The 18,627-nt window shown below is 41.6% G+C and overlaps 1 protein-coding gene across 4 annotated transcripts in view; it reads right to left on the minus strand.

Annotated features, from left to right (window-relative positions):
• The window catches only part of SEMA6A (semaphorin 6A), a 123,784-nt gene that overhangs the window by 58,206 nt on the left and 46,951 nt on the right, over positions 1-18,627 (minus strand). For 3 of the 4 annotated variants that reach the window (XM_076008300.1, XM_076008299.1, XM_076008297.1), the window contains exon 1: positions 1,873-14,290. In XM_076008300.1, the coding sequence (XP_075864415.1) occupies positions 1,873-1,972 (100 nt within the window). In that variant the 5' untranslated portion in view covers positions 1,973-14,290. Of the gene's footprint in view, positions 1-1,872; positions 14,291-18,627 lie in introns of those variants that run through there. The other variant, XM_076008298.1, reaches the window with a different exon arrangement.

The raw sequence follows: 18,627 nt of genomic DNA on the forward strand, positions 1-18,627 counted from the left end.
GTCTTGGGACAAAACTATTTCAAAGCAGCCTTCCCATCAATCACCACAAAGGCAATGTGGTCTGCAGGCGAGAGCCCTCGTCCAGGAGCCAGAAGAAAAATACAGTCTCCACAGGCGTCCAGTTGGAATAATCCACTATTGAAGGCAGCCCTGCTAGGTCGGTTGGCATTCTAGGAACTGTGGGAAGTTCACTCTTGAGTTAAGCAATTGGCTACTTTCACAGAAATGTGGGCTTTGACAGGACAGGGTCAAACGGAGTGTAGCCAGTCAGGTGATCTGGAATTTTCCCTGAATTGGAGAGTAGTCAATGGACATATTTCTCCTTTCCTACAGTTCCCTTTGGCTGAGAGCAGGCAATTTGTAATGAGATCTGACCTTTAGAAATACCTATATCTCAACATCTCTCTGCCTTTACACCTACAATATCCAGAACACGGGCGATGCTCCAAAGAAACTTGGAAAGAAAGATGAGTCACGGTTTAAAAGGCACTTGTTTTCCGGGGAAGGGTGGGGGTGTAAATAATGACTAGAAAACCATTCACAGATTTATGCTTAGACCTCTACACTTTAAACCCTTGTAGTATCTGAGCATTACTCATGGTGTGTATCTTATTAGAGAGCCTTAGTGTATTTTATTCACAAGCAAGCTTCTTCTAAGACGATCTTGTGCATTTCCTTCCACTGCTCTGAAATTTCATACACTCACTCATCAAGGAGGTTGTTATAATATAACAATTGGTATGTCTCTACTATCACGGATTTGAGTGACCACTGAGGAATTATTTTCAGCAATACCTCTGCGCTGGGCTCCCTTCTGTACTGGGGCACAAAAGATACAAAATTTATCTCAAATGGAGATTAAATAAATGTTCATTAAGTTTTGGTACCTTGAGTTGAATGGACTCTGTCGTATCAGGAGTGATGACCTTGAACTACACAACTTGGTCTTAATAATGTCCTTTGACCTTTTGTTCTCTAATTGTTTTGTGTGTCAGTCTGGCCACTTCACCTTCATGTAAAATTACCTCTGTTCTCAACCCAGAGAGTCCAGCTGAAAGCTGGGAGTTGATGGATCTCATCAGTACCCATATTCATGTTGGACACCTTTGTGTGTTTCATTCAGGGTTTTTTTTTGGTTGTTTTTTTTTTTTTGGTGAGGGGGATAATTACTGGGAAAACAGTTATTTGGGGGGGGATGCTCTCTTACACCTTAATTGTGATAAAAGTCTTTTAAAGTGCAGGGGGAAAAAGTTGTAAATGGGATGTTCCATCCAGTACATAGGTAGAAGGACTTTCCTCTTTTGAGGAGACAACTGAATTCTTAATCATGTTAGTATCTACTCCTAACAATGAAGCAGAGACCAAACGAAAGTTATAAATGGTGAAAAATAGGTTCTCTGCAAATTTAAAATCACTCTCTACCCAAGTCTAGCAATGATATATAACTTCTGAAAAATATTAATTTTTTTCTCCAAGGTACTTCAAAGCAGTCATTTTTGGGGCGGGGCTTATATCTTATAACAATGCCCAATATTAATTATATGTTGAAGATGTGTAACGTGGGCAATGCCCACATGATAGTGACATTGTCCCACACAGCTAGCTTTAAGGCATGAACACGATGGCTTCCATGTAAGAATGGAAAGTGCATCAGGGTTACTGAGGGATGTTCCAGACCCTCACCCACACGTCCCCAGAACAACATGTGAAAGAGTTATGTAACAGCCAGCCCGGCAACTGACTGGACCTGCACGATCTACCTTTGCAATCTACATAGCCTCGTTTTCTACTGAATTTTGACATTTTTTGCTAGGCTGATTCAGGCTAAAATGTCCGAAGAGGGAGAAAGCGAGTGAGACTGTGGCTACTTACAGTTGCCATGCGAAATACTGATTGGCTCAGAATCTTCTGGGAAGCCAGCCCCAGCAAAGTGTAGCAGTGTGAAATATAGCAGCAAGGCTTCTGACCTCATAGTAGTTCAGCGGGGGGACTTTATTTTTCTACTTCACCCTGCCAAAGAGCAAAGAAGAGTTGTTGTTGTTGGTTTTTTTTTTTTTTTTGCAAGTCAGCTTTATTCAATTCCACAAAATGAAATGGCCTTGAAGATAAATTTAAGAGAAAAAGGTTTCTGTTCCACGTCTTCTCCCTTGTAAATTCACTATTATTGTGTTTTACATAAGGCACCTGTATCCATTACCCAACCGCCCTCTCCTACCCCATGCATCTGAGCCCCCCTGCAAAGTTTCTCCCAAACACAGGACTCGGTGTTCCTTTGTCCTGAATCATCTCTAGGCATTTATAGGTGGCTATTCCACAATCATGAAACTCTGCATTCCAGAAAACGAGACGACCGAGAAGCATTTTTGTTTTCTTTCTGTGCTAAATATTTTTCTTTTTCTCAGCAGGTCTATCGAGATCAAAGACTGCCACCCACCAGACATGTTTTGTTTGGCCAGCCCAGAAGCTTTTAGAAAATTGAAGTAGTTGCCAATACTGAAAAATTAGGAGATTTCTGATAATAATCTAGATTTTCAGTTTCTTTATAAAAATGAGAATCTTTCTTACTGACCTAAATAAATGACCGTTCCCCTCAGGGACCATGCTGTTACCCCCAACATGCTCCAACTCACACAGAGACGTGTGTAAACACACACACACACACACACACACACACACACACACATACCCCTGTAACTGGCCCCTTCACTCGACCAGCTTGACTCTATAGTTGAGATTTTCTCCCCTGGTTTATGTAATTCTACAACGACCTTAGACATAAACAAAAACCACACAATCTATGTTTAAAAAGAAATAAGTGGATCCTTTCAGAGTTTGAAGAAGACTACTTATAAGAAGAATCTGAAACTACATCCTGAAACGGTATAGTTGATTAAAAAAGTCTCAAACACTACCTTGCTGTGAAACATTAGTGAATAAAAATGCCAGACACACTGTTCTACTCAACTGTATTTTCTCGAAGATGCTCTTTATGTGTAGAAAAATTCTAAGTCTTGGAAATAAAAACAATCCCATGAGGGGCAGCCAGGTACAGTGAAGAAGAAACTTGCAGTACAGTAAATATCACATAATTCTCGGGCATATTTCAAATAAGTGTTGATCTATCAGGGAAATTAAATGTAAAATGGAGATATGTTTTCGTCTTTTCAGAGTAGTAAACTCTTTGAAGTAGAAGCCTGCCAAAGATTATCTTTTTTGAACAAAGCTATTTTACAGTAGTCCATCAATCATTTAAGATTTGTGTATAGAAATGTCAAACTCTGTAACCCAGATGTCTTTGAAAATTAATTTGGCAAACAAACTGCTAACTTACGCTTTTTGGAAAACCATTTAATATTAGACACCTATGCCTCTTTTCTTCATGCCAAAAAAGGCATTAATAAGTCCCAAGTGTTGCATAGTAACTTATAATTTCACAGACACAGCTGGGTCTTAATCATTCCTGCAATTGAAAAGTGCACATCACTTAATTTGCTTTATCGTGAAAATCAAAGAGGGAGAGAAGTTGAAAGAAAGCATAAACAATTCCATATCTACATCTCTGATGTGTAGATTAAAATTAAACTTTAAATGATTACTTGTTCACAGGGGCGATCCATTATCAAGAGACATAAACATGTATTTATAGACAGGTTAAAAGCAACAGTCTATTCACTCATTTATTTGCCAGTTCTTCCTATTCTGGAGAATCTGAACCCAAAGGAAGAAGCACTGAGGTGTCCCTATTTGTTTCTCATAGCTCCTGTTCAGGATAACACTAAAGGGGAGAAATCAATAACAAAAGTAAGTAAAACATGAACAAGGCACCAATCAGCTGTTACATTTTAGATGAGAAAATATACAGCGAAGAGGAAGAACTGGCAAAGTTTACCAAGGACTCAAGAGTGGTATTATAGTATTGTACAAAAGCATATTGCCTCAAGGGCTTGCAGCACTTAATGGAAATGAAAAGGAGACTCAAAAGACTGATTCTCATTCCTTTAGAAATCTTTGGAAATACATGTATGCTTTTAAGGATTGTTTTTGCTTGGCATGACAAATGAGTCTCTATCCTTCCACAACTGCATTCGTCTTCGTACAAATGTCCTACAAGCTCAGAAGACAAAGTCCCACCATTTTTTACATCTCCGCAATGTTAATTCTTTCCATCTAAAGAATGCACTGGGGCAGATGCAAAGTTCTCAACCCCAAAAGCTGGCACGAAGAGCAATGTGTGCAGAAGAAATCTGTTATGTGAGTTAATGACTTCTTTTGTATTAATCCTTACAGTCAGGATCATGGCTGAGATATGCCATTTAAATACCTCCAGGTTTAAAATAGGGCTCTCTGCCAGGAAACATAGCTGTTTTATGTGTCTTTCTATCATCATATCATCAGGTAGTTAAATGTACATTGTATGGGTGAAAGGGTTCTGGCAGTACTGGTTCATCTTGGCCAGTCCACATGAACACATTAAAATTTTTTTCAGCTGAAGTTTCGATATACTAGTCCCTTTCTACTTAGCTTTGGGTCCCAACCCTTGTCAATATGTAGACAATACACTTTTTCGTTGAAACGATTACTTTATGGAGGGATCCCAATTCAGTAACATTGTCATTTCCCAGCCTACAGAACATGGGCTTGGGTTTCCCTGCTGAGATCACTGCAGTGCAGATTGGTACCAGCCCAGAAGAACAAACAAGAACTTCCGCTGGGTTTAACAACCTTGAGCAGCTGGGCTGCTGCAATTTAAGAGGTGGTTTAAGTGATTTTCAAAACTTTGAAAAGTGCTACCCACATATAGCATATTTTTAGGTATCTGCAAACATGTGTTGATTTCCCTGTCTGTGACTGGGCTTGTATGGGCTAAATATGACCTGAGACTAAAATAGCTATTCAAAAAATTAGCTAAGGGAAGACTGTCAATATGAGGATTCTAAATAAAACATTTACTTCACAAGTAAGCTTATTATACCTGAATTTTCCATCTAATTATCTCAGTGTTCTTCTATGCTTAGCGTGAAGAGAAATAGCCTCTGTAAAATATACCATTACTACAAAGTTATAATCCTAGACTGCTCCAATCCACAACATTAATGGAAAACCTTAATAACATTCTTAATTTTAACAGGCATCTGCTTGGTGAATTTATTAGATCTATTTAGGTTCATCTAAAATTAATTTGTGTTGACTTTCTACATACTCTGAGCTCAAACAAAAATTCTTTTTATAGTAATTTTCCCCTACAGTTTTTAAGACCAAATTGAATATAAGAACTGCGATGTACAAATAGTATTGCGACTATTGGCTGCCATGAGCCAAATGAACTGTGCAGAATGCTAACCGGCCAGGGAAGTGGCCTTCAGGTATTCCAGATTGAGGACCAAACAAAAGACACTAAGGGGAGGACTGTCTGAAAATCCTGTGAATGCATTCATGCTGATAATTGCTTTTTAAAATAATAAAATCTTTTCAATAACTGGAGTTTCCATCCACACACACTCCCACCTCCCATGCCCTCATCAGACAGCAAGCAAGTCATTGTATCAGCAAAGCACGAAGCGAAGGGGATGTCAGAGGAACTGGAAATGGTTATGGCATCAGAGAATGAGGTCACCAATGGCCACATCTTCCTTCTAATCAATGAGGTTAATTTCATAAGAGCCACAAGGACTAGGCCAAGTACCACTCACATACTCCCCCAAAACCTGCCCTGGAAAATTCTATGGGGGCTCACAAACTGGTATTATTTGGCCAAAGCTCACTCACAGAGAAGAAAAATATTGAATCAGAGACATTTAGGGAAAAAAAATTTTAGAAAATTTAACATAAAAATTCAGATTTCTAGCTTCTTTAAAAAAAATCAGAGATCTGGCCTTGCTGGCCCATGGTGTGACATGGCACCCGCTCTGGAGCTGAGCAGTGGCTGCACAGAATAGAGCGGCTGGCTCTCTCCACTGGGGAACATTCCCGCCACTTCCTGTTGTCCTAGGAGGCCCTCCTTACCCATTAACCTCACTGCCTGACCCTTGAAGGCTCTGAGGACAACCTCTCTGACACCTAGGTAAAGGACTTCACCATTGCTGCATGGGGTATTCTGCTCCTTGATACCATCGTCTGTAAGTTGCTGAGTGTCAGCCTTAGCAAGTGGACCTCAGGGGCCCCACCCTCTAGACACACAAATGGATGGGCATTCTTCCTTCAAAGACCCACCTGGGCTGCTCCCTGCACTGTCTACCTGTCCCGCTGCAGCAAAGAATACATCAATGCACGGTGCCTCAGTGTGTCAACTGCATAGAGGACCCGGTTGTGCAGATGCAACTTGTGTCTGATTTGGTATCCATGGCAGCATATTCCAGAATGTTGGCATCAAATGAACATTTGAATAATAAGTGGTAATGAGGTGAAGAATAATATATCTGGAAACTTGCAAATACAAAATGTTCTCAATCATAACTCTAAGGGTGGCCTTGAAATCAAGAGAAAATGATGGCAGTGGCACTTTTTTTTCCCACAATAAAAGTCATCTACTACCATGTCTCAGTAATTCTTTTAAAAAAGCACATTTTCTCTTGACATCATAGGAAGCCTTAAAGGTAATCAATAGTTCACACTGTCATTACTGGAAGAAAGGGCATGCTAAGGCCAAGGAAGTCAGGCAGTCTCTCTGGCTCCCAGTGTCCTTACCTATAAAATGAAAAACTATGAAATGTAATGATCTATAACATTTTTCTGGCCTCTGAAATTGTACCATTCTAGGTGATTCTGCCCCAGTGAAGAAGGGTGTGTGTGGGAGAGAGACAGAGACTGTGATTAGGAGGGACCGTACAAGGAGTGACCCGGAGCCAGGCCACTCCATTGTAACATATTCCAAGGCCAGCGGCACCATTTGCAGGGACAGGGTAGGGGCAGGAGGAGGAACACGACAGCAGAGTGAGGTACTGGACCTCCACACGTCTTCCCTGTTGTCCCTGAAAGGCAGTGGGGAATAGAGTTGGGCTCTGCTTGTTGTGCCAGGCACTATCTGCGATTATGACAGAGGGCAGGCAGAAAAAGCTCTCGGCAAGGGATCTTTCCAAAACAAACAGGGGAACGTGGCTCATTTTTTTCCTACACTCTTTCCTGGTTGCCCCTAAACAACACATCATTTGGAAACTCTGGGGATAATCAGTGTGTCCGTGCGTGGTATTGTATGTGACAAACATTGGGATGGAACAAACTCTGTTCATTGTAGCTGTCAATGGAGGGCAGTGGGCACAGCATGAAAACGTTGTGGAAAGTTCACCAAGCTAGAGCAAAGAAATCCCAGCACGGCTATACTGCTCCGTCTCAACTTTAGGACAAAGTTCAAGTTCGATAAGCCGTTCTACCTTGACCAGGAGCACACTGTTGTTACCATGTAATCAGACTCAGAGTTTAGTTGAGTTTTTACACTAAGTCTAATATTTTTATTTTTATTACTCTAGCTTTTTGACCTCATCATCTTTATCTTTACAGTGAGACTGCCTCTAAAAATCTGAATTGAAATTGGTTTAAACGCTCGTATAAGAAATCTCACTATTGCTAACGATACAAGAGAGCAGACAGAGCATAGGGTGAAATCTGAGCTTTGAAACTTTATATCCCCCTCACCAGCTTGGACCTTTGGCAAGATGCTTAAGCTCTCGGAGCCTGTTTCCTCATCTTTAGGTGGGCAAAATATGTCTCAGAGACTGTGCAAAGTGCTCCATGCATTTTTGTTTATTTTTCAGTTAAGATACTAAAAATTGCCTTTTTATGGTTTTGCTTGGACTTCCTTAAGAAATCCTCAGGCAGGTTCTAGATTAGCCCCTGATGTTCTACTGCTTCCTTGGGAAGAGAAGTCTCCTTCCCTCTTTCCCACCCTCTCTCCAGGACAGAGCTTCTTATCCCTGGAGGTGGGCACCTGGGAGAAGTAGGCCGGTCTGTCTGAGGAATCACACTCACATTGTGTTACTTTTTAAAAATGTAAATTATGGTGCTCACACTAGCACAAAGGAAAATGGTGATGTGGAGAAGGAAGAAAGGATGGGGTAGAAGTTGAGGTTTATTGGATACTTGAGGTGTGTAAGGTACATATGCATACTATTTTATTTAAACATCACAGCAACCCAGAGACAGGCCTTAATATCTCCCCTGTACAAATGAGGAAAGTGAGACTCAGGGGGGTTAAGTGACATGTCTTGGCAACACAGTAAATACAGTTGTCTCTTGGTATCTGTGGGTGATTGGTTCCAGAACCTTCCATGGATACCAAAATCTGAGGATGCTCAAGTCTCTGATATAAAATGGTGTAGTATTTCCATATAACCTATGCACATCCTCCTGTATACTTTAAATCATCTCTAGATTACTTATAATACATAATACAATGTAAATACTATGTAAATGGTTCTTTTACTATATTGTTTAGGGAAGAATGACAAGAAATAAAGGTCTGTACATGTTGGGTACAGATGCAATTGTCTTCCAAATATTTTTCATCAGCAGTTGGCTAAATCCACTGATGTGGACCCCATGGGTGTGGAAGCCAACTGCAACACAGTGGTCAAAGGGAAAGCCAGGACTCAAACCGGGGTCTGCGAGATGTCAAAGTTTATGTTCTTCTCCAGAGTTCAAAGAAAGGGGAACAGAAGGGACGTTGGAAGGAAAATGATGCTGGCATAAATGGAACTGCACTTAGGACCATAGCTGAATATAGGTTGATGCATCTATACTTACGTGACAGAGTGGCTCAAAGTCCCTAATGGCTTCAGTAATAAAAATCTTTAAAAGGAGCACACAGTTGCTCCCAAACGCACAGGCATTCAAAGGCTCATTCCACTTTATTGCCCTGTGTTTGCAGGCTTAAGGTGACACAAAGGGGCAAATTCTTCTCAACCAGTGTTAGGAGGAAGTGATTATCCCATGAGCACCACCGTGTGAAGTGAACCCACTCGCCTGCCCGCGGCCTCCCTCCACAGTCGTGTCTTGAAGTCAATATATCACGGAGAACAGTTGTGAAGGGCAAGAACAAGGCTGCCTGTTTCAGTAGCTGATAACTTAACCAGATTTGGACACCTCTACAGTCAGTTAGGAACCTCCATCCAGAGAGAAGTGGGGAAGCAGGTGTTCGTGCTGAAAATCCAGCTTGCTGAATGCCAGGGACCTGTCTTCCAGAGATTAGGAATGCTGATTATTCTTGAATCGGAGGAAAACGTAAAGAATTAATGAAGTTTAAATAGCAGGTGTCCTTCACTGACCTGGACAGCCGTTTTAAGGACTCGTACCATTAAGAGGGTGCTGCTGCCCACAGGATGCAGAGCCAGGTCAAAGAATACTTCCCAAATGGACTTAGAGACAACTGGGGCCCATTGATCCTGCTTGAAACCTTCCCTCTCCCCAGTCTTCAGGAACCATGAGGGCCACCTGTTCAGTGATATTTGCATTAAGCTATAAGGTTCACACAAATGAGAAAAATAGCTCTAGCTTCTTAATAAAGCATCTGGTCTTTCTTTCCTCCTCCTCTCAGCCATTAACAGAGACATAAAAGCACCCATTTCGGAGGAAAGGGAAATGCCACAGACTTAACTTCAACACATTTTGGAGAATAATGATGGCATTCAATGGAGGATAATAATAAATATCGACTGTGTATAATAGATGTTCCATTTTAGATCTGAAACCACTGTCACCAAGGCACAGAAAAAGAGTTGTAAATTCAGAAGTGCTTCTAGAAAAGAAATTCTTTTTGAAAACGAAAAGTTGAGCCTATTGTCTTTTGAGGAGAGAAGGCAAATTTTGTCTCTCAGATGATTCTTTGTCATGACAGTTTTCTTTCTAACTCCTCACTCCCCTCCAACCATGCAGCTGTGAGCCAATGCATTTAATGCACTTTGCTTAGATGTTTCAGATACAGTCTAAAGGCTCATTAGTACTCTACCACTATAGTCATGATTTTAGCAGGCTTGAAAATGTTGTTGCAAACTATCTTGATCTAAAAAAAACACAAAAAACCTGCAGCAGTCTCAACTAGGTTTACCCATGGCATGCCCTAGCTTTTTGCCATCTCCCTCTTGTTACACTTTTTATAATATTGCTGAATTCAAACATCTGCTCCAGATGCAGAAACAAATACCCCCTTTATTTTATGGTTAGGAAAACCAAGGCCCCCAAAAGTGAGGTCACTTGCCAAATACTACACAGCTCAAAAGTGACATGCACAGCTGAGCAGCAGTTGAGGACTCCTGACTCCTCCCACCAAGCTCTTTGCCTACATTACGCCGCTTTTAGACAGGACGCCAAAACTCATTCCTTTCTCCTTGGCTTGCTGCCTGATGGTCATTACTTCCATTGCCTGATTTCCATTTTAGCGAATTCCCTGCTTTCAACTGGGAGGCTCTGTGCTGAGATCTTGCTACGGACAGATGGAAATGCTTCCATGCACCCTTCCCCAGGACCTCACCCATCAGTGGATGGACCTGGTACCCCCTGCCCAATGTCCAAAACAGAACGCATACACAATAAATTGTCAAAAAGAAATTAAAATTCTATTAGAAAGAATCTACCCAGAGGGTGAAGATAAAGCAGAGGTACGTGAGGTGGGATGACCAGCAAAGACTTCTGGTTGGAGAAAGTCTTGGAAGGTTGCATGATCATTCATTGTGGAGGGGGCAGGTAGGTACTAAGACATTTCATGTAGAAAAAGGGCCAGGTTGAGACAGCAGAGTGTTAAAATGGACAACTCCATGCTGGTTGGATTTTTGGACACACAAATTAAACTATTTCACTCTTGGCTTAAGGAATTTCAAACATTTGTCCAAAGTAATGGATGAATTTTATAATTTAACCCAAAGTTCAGTTTAAAATATTGTAACTGAGAATAAAGATTGTGTCTGATCACCTTTTTCTTCTAAGAATATGACGGAAAGGGATGAAGGGGCAGGAGAAGCTCTAAAACAGCAGCTCAGAATATGGGTATGTATTTGTTTAAGGTGTTGAGTATACGGGTTATTTTTGCATTACTCTAATTTTTTGTGTATTTGTGATTTCATTCAAAATAAAGCAAAGGGCAAAAAATAACGTGCCTAAATGCAAAGTACTTGATCCTAGTCTTAAGAAAGATATCTGCAGAGTGACTTTAAAGGAACGAGCTAGAGATTTCTTAGCGACTGGAGTTTTCCATAAACCTTTGTCAAAATCCTGAGCAGATTTAAACTAATACAAAGCAATAGCTCCCCCTTGATAGGAAGACTCTCCCTAATAATTTCTCCTCTGCTTCCTCTCAGTGTAGTTAATGAAAACAGAATCTCCCAGCCATAGCTCTAACCTTCCCGATCCTCGCTCCTCCTGGGATTGCTCGGGCTTAGGCAGCTGCAGGGATGTATTCTTTCCCCAGTCTGGGAGTTGAAGTCAACTTCAAACATGGCTTGTAGGGAAGGAAAAAACAACCCGCAGGTCTCTCCTTTGGGCTCTGAATAACACCCAGATAACAATGTCACCAATTATTATCACAGATGCTTTATTTAAACTTTGACCAAATCCTACACATCCTTATTGTTTTCTTGTTGTTTGTAAACATTTTGTTAAAACATTCTCAAGGATCAGGAAGAGGGTGAAAAACATTTCCTTGAACTAAAATGCTGGAGTCAGGTCCCCTGGTGCTGGCTGCATATGTCATCTTTCATTGCATTCCTTGTCTCTTTCAATGAGCTCTGAAGCCCAGCACCCTGAAAGCCAAAAATAGAATTTCTATTTGATTATAAGCTTCTGATTATACACAAAAAAAGGGAAAACATCATTTCAGGCTTTGCTTCAGAACAAAGCATGGTGTTGCTGACTCGTGTCTATCATCAGTGAAGTATCTACATACACGGTGGATGTGGTCTATGTATGTTCAGACACATCCAGAATAGAAACAATATGGAAGCATTACTTCTGGAATCTCTACAAAATTCCCACATTCTTTAGCAAATTCATTTCATTTATCCAAAAGGAAAAAAAAAAAGTCTGTTTGACGTTCCAATGAATGGAGTGAAAATTGCAAACCCACGCATCTTAAACCTATTATTAAATTTGGTAGATATTGCCAAGTTTTTCTGAAATTAATGATATCTTTATTGGCTTTGTTCATGCTCTTAACACATAAAAAGTGACTCATTAGCCTGGCTTGATTTACTTAGCAAAATAACTCAGGTGTTTTCCAAAGGTTGTTTTTCAGTTTGAATTGTGGTGGAGAGAGGACCATTCACCCTAGCTGCTTCTTCCCAAATCAGAGCCACAGCTAGGGCTACCACCTCCTGAAATGTTCATTGGTTTGTAATGTGAAACCCCACCTTCAAAATTAATAACCATTCCCAAACACCCTGAAAATATGCTTCCTTAAGGCCAATGAAAGTAAGTTTCAGGAAATGAGGGGTTTATTTGAATATCTCACTTAATGACTTGATTCTTTACACAGGTGACTTAAGGGTCACTGCACAAAAACAGAGCTGTTCATTGGCAAGTGACTGAGCGTACTGAGGTGGTCGGCATCTGGAGAAACCATTGTGGTGCTGGTTGTTTTGAAGTCTGCCCTGCTACTCCTTAAGTTTAAAGCAAAATAAGATTTGGAATCTTGCTTGTTTCTCTAGATCTGGATGAGGCAAGTTCGTTTTGGAAATACGTAATTCCTTATTTGCGATTACCAGTAAAACAAAACAAAACAAATACCCTGAAAATCAAAAACTTTTCCTACTCATTTGGTAATAAAACTTGACTCGAACTGGCATGAGACCAGTTATAGTCTTTATTTAACCCTCTTAAGATTAATGTTTACATATTTCACTGGGAAAAATATTAATGAAATTGATTACTAGATATAGCCCCACACCCCACTGGGGTATGTGTCCCATGTTAACTTTTCTAAAATCTGAAAAATTTTAAATTCCAAAGCACATCTGTTTCAAGGGTTTCAAAAAAAGAAACTGTGGAACTATATGCCTTTGTTCCTGAAGAGATTAAAAACAGGATAAAAAGTGGTGGAGAAAGGAGATCCTTCAGTGTGGAATCCCAAAGCCCCTTCTGGCTAAAATCAGGTCTCTAATTATCCCACGAGGTGCTGTGAAATTCTCATAGAATTAAAAACATTTAATCTGATTTCAATTATTTTCTTAGATGTATGTCATATCACACTTGCAAGAATAATTCAGAGATTAGGAATTGCTGACTATGTCACTTATTTCTAATTTCCTGTGTTCTGTGCTTACACATTGAAAGTTTTCCAGGCAGCTCTTCATACAAGGGACCAACAAGAACAGGTTTCCACAAAGTAAGTGAGGCTCACGAAGCAGGTATAGCCTAGGTAGGGGGGACTGGAAGCTCCGACGAGTAAGCAATGACGGCCAGCAGCAGCAGAAGTGACCGCCTCTCCCGACCCCTCAACCCCTCTGCCCGAGTGAGCTTCGTTTTCCTTCCCATTTGACAGCCAGCTACAAGGGGTTCTCTGTCTCTATTGAACGGGTAGATGTCACAGGCATTTTTGTGCAGTTGATAGTGTTTTCTCCAAAGGACGTCCATAATGTCGGCAGCCTATAATCTCCCTCTCCCTATGGAAGAACACTCACTGGTAATGGCCCTTCCCAAGCCCTGTCAACAGAGGCGACTGTCAGCCCTCTGGTTTTTTTGCAGATACCTGCCTTTAATTTTCAAACACCTACAACTCTCTTTTGATGACTGATACCAGAAGTTTAGGGTCGAATTAATAAAATGAAGGAGTTGGATTTCCAGAATATTTTGGGAGGACAACTGTTATCTTGAGCAGCAGGTATGGGTGGTAGAGGGGGAATCTGGACTCTGTTCCCTCCTCTCTGAGCTGCCCCTCCACTTACTGCCCCTCTCGTTTGCTTCTCCCAAAGTGGACAGTGGGTATCAGGCACAACAGTAATCAATTGTAACTGTGAGAGTAAATGGAGGTAAATGGTTAATATCAGATAACCTGGAGGCTAGGTTAATTACTGTCATCCAAATTATCTGGAGGGAAGAGAGCACGTGGATATCACAAATTACCCCTGCATAAAAAAAAAATCACAATTCCCATAATTAATAGCACAGCAGACAATACTATAATTACAATCTCTGCCAGAGAGACCAGAATCAGGAGGAAAAGTGAAATCATCCAATAAGCTTGAGTGTGACAAGTAGAAAACAAATAAAGTGCTGTGAGGGTCAGACAACAGAGAGGTGACCAATCAGAGAGAAAGTGTGAGCGAGACAGGAACCGAGCTCAGCAGACGTGCTCACGGGTGTCACTCCAGCACAGCGCATGCGCTCCCCTTTCTTTGGGAGGAAACAGAGGCCTGGGAAATGCATACGGTTCTGAAAGCTACTTATGCCCTGGCTCCTGGGAAGCACAGAGGTCTACCTGGATCATCCAGGCTTTCACTGACGAGGATCTGACAGTCTGAGCGGTGAGAAGGAAAAGACACAGGTATAGAACACATGGAGAGGCTATAATGCATGAGCTTCTTTTCAAGAAGGAGATTCCCCAGGTTCACTATGAATAACTAAAAGACTAAAGCAGAATGATTTTCTTCTCAAATAGCAATATTTTTCCTGTTCAGTTAACAGAGTCTTCATCTCTCCAAAGAGAAAAAAAAAAGTCATTCTGAAGTGTTATGCAAGAATAGGCAGATGTGTTCTTCACATATCTATTTAATCAGCTCTTTCCAGCAGCAGTAAGGCATGAAAGAAGGGCTGAGTGTCCTCCAGAATCTTCAAATGAGGAGAGGGCAAAATGCTGTAAGGTGCTTGGGCGAGATCCCCAAACTGGGGCGCTGCTCCCCCATGGGAAAGGAAAGGAGATGAGCAAGCCTTCTCCATATCCACACAAAGGATGCAACTGAAGAGAGGTCTTCTCAATCTTTTTTCCACTTTTTAAGGTAATTTTATGCCAAAGGAATATTGCTTTTGTACATCATAGATTACGTTTCTAGTGTTTTGGGGTTAGTTACAAGCGAGAACATGAGATGTGAGAAAATACCATACAAGTGTGTAGGTGTTGAGAGAGGATGCTATTTTCAATGTTCAACAAAACACAGACTCTGCCTTTGTTAGTGGTTCCCCTTTACTCATTCAGTCATCCACTCAGTCACTTTAGAAATGGCTGAATTTCTAGGATGTACAAGCCAGGCACTGTACCAGGACAGCAAGGATAGTGAGGCCATTGGCTGGACTCTGCCCTTCAGGAGTCTCCAGACACTACAGAAGACAGTACACAGGCAGCTATAACAATGCAGAAAATATATATAAACACACACATAACACACACACACACATATATAAAATACCATAAGAATTCAGAGGACAAGAGATAATATTCAGACATAGATTCTTCTTCCAAAGCACACGGCAAATCTATCCACTTCCCTGCATTCTACCTACAATCATCTTAATCTAACCCATCCTCAGCTCCTGCCTGGATTACTGCAATAGCTATCTAATTAGTCTTCCTACTTCCTCTTAGCCTTCCTTCAATTTTATCACCACACAGCAACTGATGGTCTTTTAAAAACACAGATCAAGTTTCTTATTGCATTAACAACAAAATTAAAACCCCCTCTCCTGGGTGCAAAAGGTGCCACATACCTCCCTGAGCTCCTCATGTTCCACTGCACAATTTCCCACACCGTTCCAACCTCTCTGCCTTGCTTTCTTCAAATGCACTAGCTCTCATTCCTGCCTTATAGACTTGCTGCTGCCTTGGCTTGGACTGATGTTTCTCACTCCAGTCTTCACATATAACGAGCTCATTTTTGTCATTCAAGATTCAGCTAAAATGTCACTTTCTCAGACAGGACTTCCCTGACCTCCCCAAACAGGCCAATATCTTTTAAAAAAAAATCACTGTATTCTAAATTTCTGCAATGGATTTGTCCCTAGCTGATATTTATATTCTTATTTGTTTTTGTCTGTCCCTCTCGTCCACTAGAATGTAAGCTCCACGTGGGTAAGTCTGTCTTGTTAATCACTTTATCCCCACATTCTAGAACAAAGCCTAGTGCATAGTAAATGCATAACAAATATCCAGTAAATGATGAACAAATGTTACTCCAAGAAAGAGCATCGGGACAATTTCTTAAAAATTAGTGTTAAAACAAGGATAAGAGGAGATGCAAAGGGCAGAGACAGGCATTTTCAGATGCCTGAAGGGAAACCTAGAGGACAGTTGTGACGGCAGAACTAAGATCCATGGGTAGAAACTGTAAGGAGATGATTTCTGCTCAAAATAAGGAGTAACTGCCTTGCAGTCCCACAACACAAACATGGACTGGCCTACCTAAGGGGACAGGAAGGCTGGACGAGTGCTAGGGCGGAAGGAATACTGTCCAGGGATTCAGACTTAGGATGTGGGGCTAGACTAGACAATGTTTAGCATCCCAGTGGAGGGACTGACTGCCTATGATTCTTGGATGCTCTGACAAGTCCTTCCTCCCACATGCTAAGGAAGCACTGATTAGAGCAGGAAGCCACAGATGGTCCAGCAGAATCCTGCTGTGGACTCAAACTCTTGCTGGCAGCTGCTCATAGAGCTCCGTTGATGAAATAATGTTCCTGGAATCAAAAGACAGAAGAAAGTCCTCAGGCTTTGGCCAAGCCTCACGCATTCAGATTCCTAGCTTGAACAGACTGTACGGGCCACGGGTCTATTGCCGAAAAACACTTGCAAGGAGAGGGATGGTAATAATCTAGTGAATGTCATGGGCAATAACCAGAGGTCCTCTGGGGTGGGGACATACAGCAGCCGTACAGACCCACCGCTTCTCATTGGACAAAGCCCAGAGGTCTTCAAGTAGAGAACACAAAGTTAAGCTCTGGCTGTGTGGCCTTCCTGAGAATGTCAGCCGCTGGCTTGTTCCTGAGGCTCAACTGCCAATGACAAACAGACCCCAAGAGATGACTTAACTCTACTCTTGTCTCAAATCCCTTCCCAGTGACTCATACCTCTCTTCTGACACCAGAACAGCTGGGCCAGCCAGCTGGAGAGAAGACAGACAGATGTATCTGGCTGGAGTTGCAAGGGGCAGTGGGGCTCTCATCTGTGCAGTCAGCTAGAACCCCTCGGTGGGCTGCAGAGTGTGCGCGTTCACCCCTCTGCAGTCAAGACGTGGGTGGGGGTATCGCCCTGTCCTGACCACCTTTCAGCTTTCAACACGTATGTGTTAGAACAGACAGCACTGCAGCTCTTCTTCATCTGCAACGTGGGGAAGTTTTACTTCTTCGGGGAATGTTAGATCCTTGAGCCAGCCCATCTGGAGAAGGTATGGGAGATAGCCCTCTGGCCAGAACATACCACCCACCCGGATTTCTGGGCTTAAAACAGATCTCAAATTAGAGGATGTGTGAAAAGCTGAGAAGTTAAGTGGGGAGGGGCAAGAAAGAGATCATCTTTATTTCTGAGAAAATAATTTAAAGCAAAGACTTCCTGCCCTGCTGGTCATATAAAGTTAGACTAGCTGATTATTCACCAGAAAAAAATATATGAAATACATATGTGTAAAATCCTCATTAGAAATGGCTTGTTTAGGCAACAATTTGTACAATGAAGAAACTTGTTAAATATTTGTTGATTTTGATTCAAATAGCTTTGAGTATTTTTAGATATCAGTGCATTGAGTGCTACAGTGATTGTAAAAGGGGCTATTTTTGTTAATGAAAATTGAAATACAAGCCAAGATTGATTGATTTTTTTAAAAAGTGTTGTAAATATTTCAGTTCCAATACATAAGCAACTAGCAACAGTGTCTCTGAGGTAGGAGGACCAGGGGCCAGATATGGGTAAGAAACTCAATCCTTGTGTTGTACTCTTTTCTTGAAAATTTCTTCTTGCGCATGTGTTTCTTCTTTAGAACAAAACAAAACCAGTTATTATTTTCAAAACTCTTTGTCTCCAGAGGCAAATCTGGAACTTCAGCCTACTGATACCTGCCAATTCCCACAATTTTTCCCAGGTGCCTGACTTTTCCCAGTATGCTCAGCCAACAGTAATGTTCTGGAATACAGGATGGGGGTGAGGGAAGTTTAGCGGCATTTCGGCGTCAGTGGTGATAACTCCAGTTTCTCTGTGATGCAGATGGACATGTATGGCAGCTGGTAGTTTGCGTGGCACTGTGGACCCGCCTGCATGCCACATGAGTGGCTGCCTGATTGATTAGCTTTCAAATAAAAATGCAGCAAACCTCAGGAAGACGGGGCGCCATGAATCAAATACAAAGGATCAGATGAGCTCAAAGCAAACACCCTTCATATTTTTTGTTTTATTTTCTATCAATGAGATTCCAGTACTGCATATGGGAACGTTTGGGGTTTGTTTTGTTTTGTTTTCTTCCCTTTTCTGTCTGCACGTCATTTCTGGGCAGGTGGCCTACCCCGTGTTCTCTGGCTTCGCTGCCCTTTCTTCCCATTCACCTCCCACGGCTAAGGAAGACCAAATGCTGCTTCTGAAGCAGCCCCAGAAGATGCCTGGCATTTTAGAAGCTGAGTGAATGAATGTCCTGCTTTGGGAGGGGCGTCTTAGACCGTCCCAGAATGGCTGCTCCTGGAGGAGACAGGAGATTGACTAAATGAGAGAGAAAAAAAGCCATCATCAGAAGAGTG

The sequence above is a fragment of the Microcebus murinus genome, chromosome 11 (genome assembly GCF_040939455.1).
Source record: "Microcebus murinus isolate Inina chromosome 11, M.murinus_Inina_mat1.0, whole genome shotgun sequence".
Classification (NCBI taxonomy): domain Eukaryota; kingdom Metazoa; phylum Chordata; class Mammalia; order Primates; family Cheirogaleidae; genus Microcebus; species Microcebus murinus.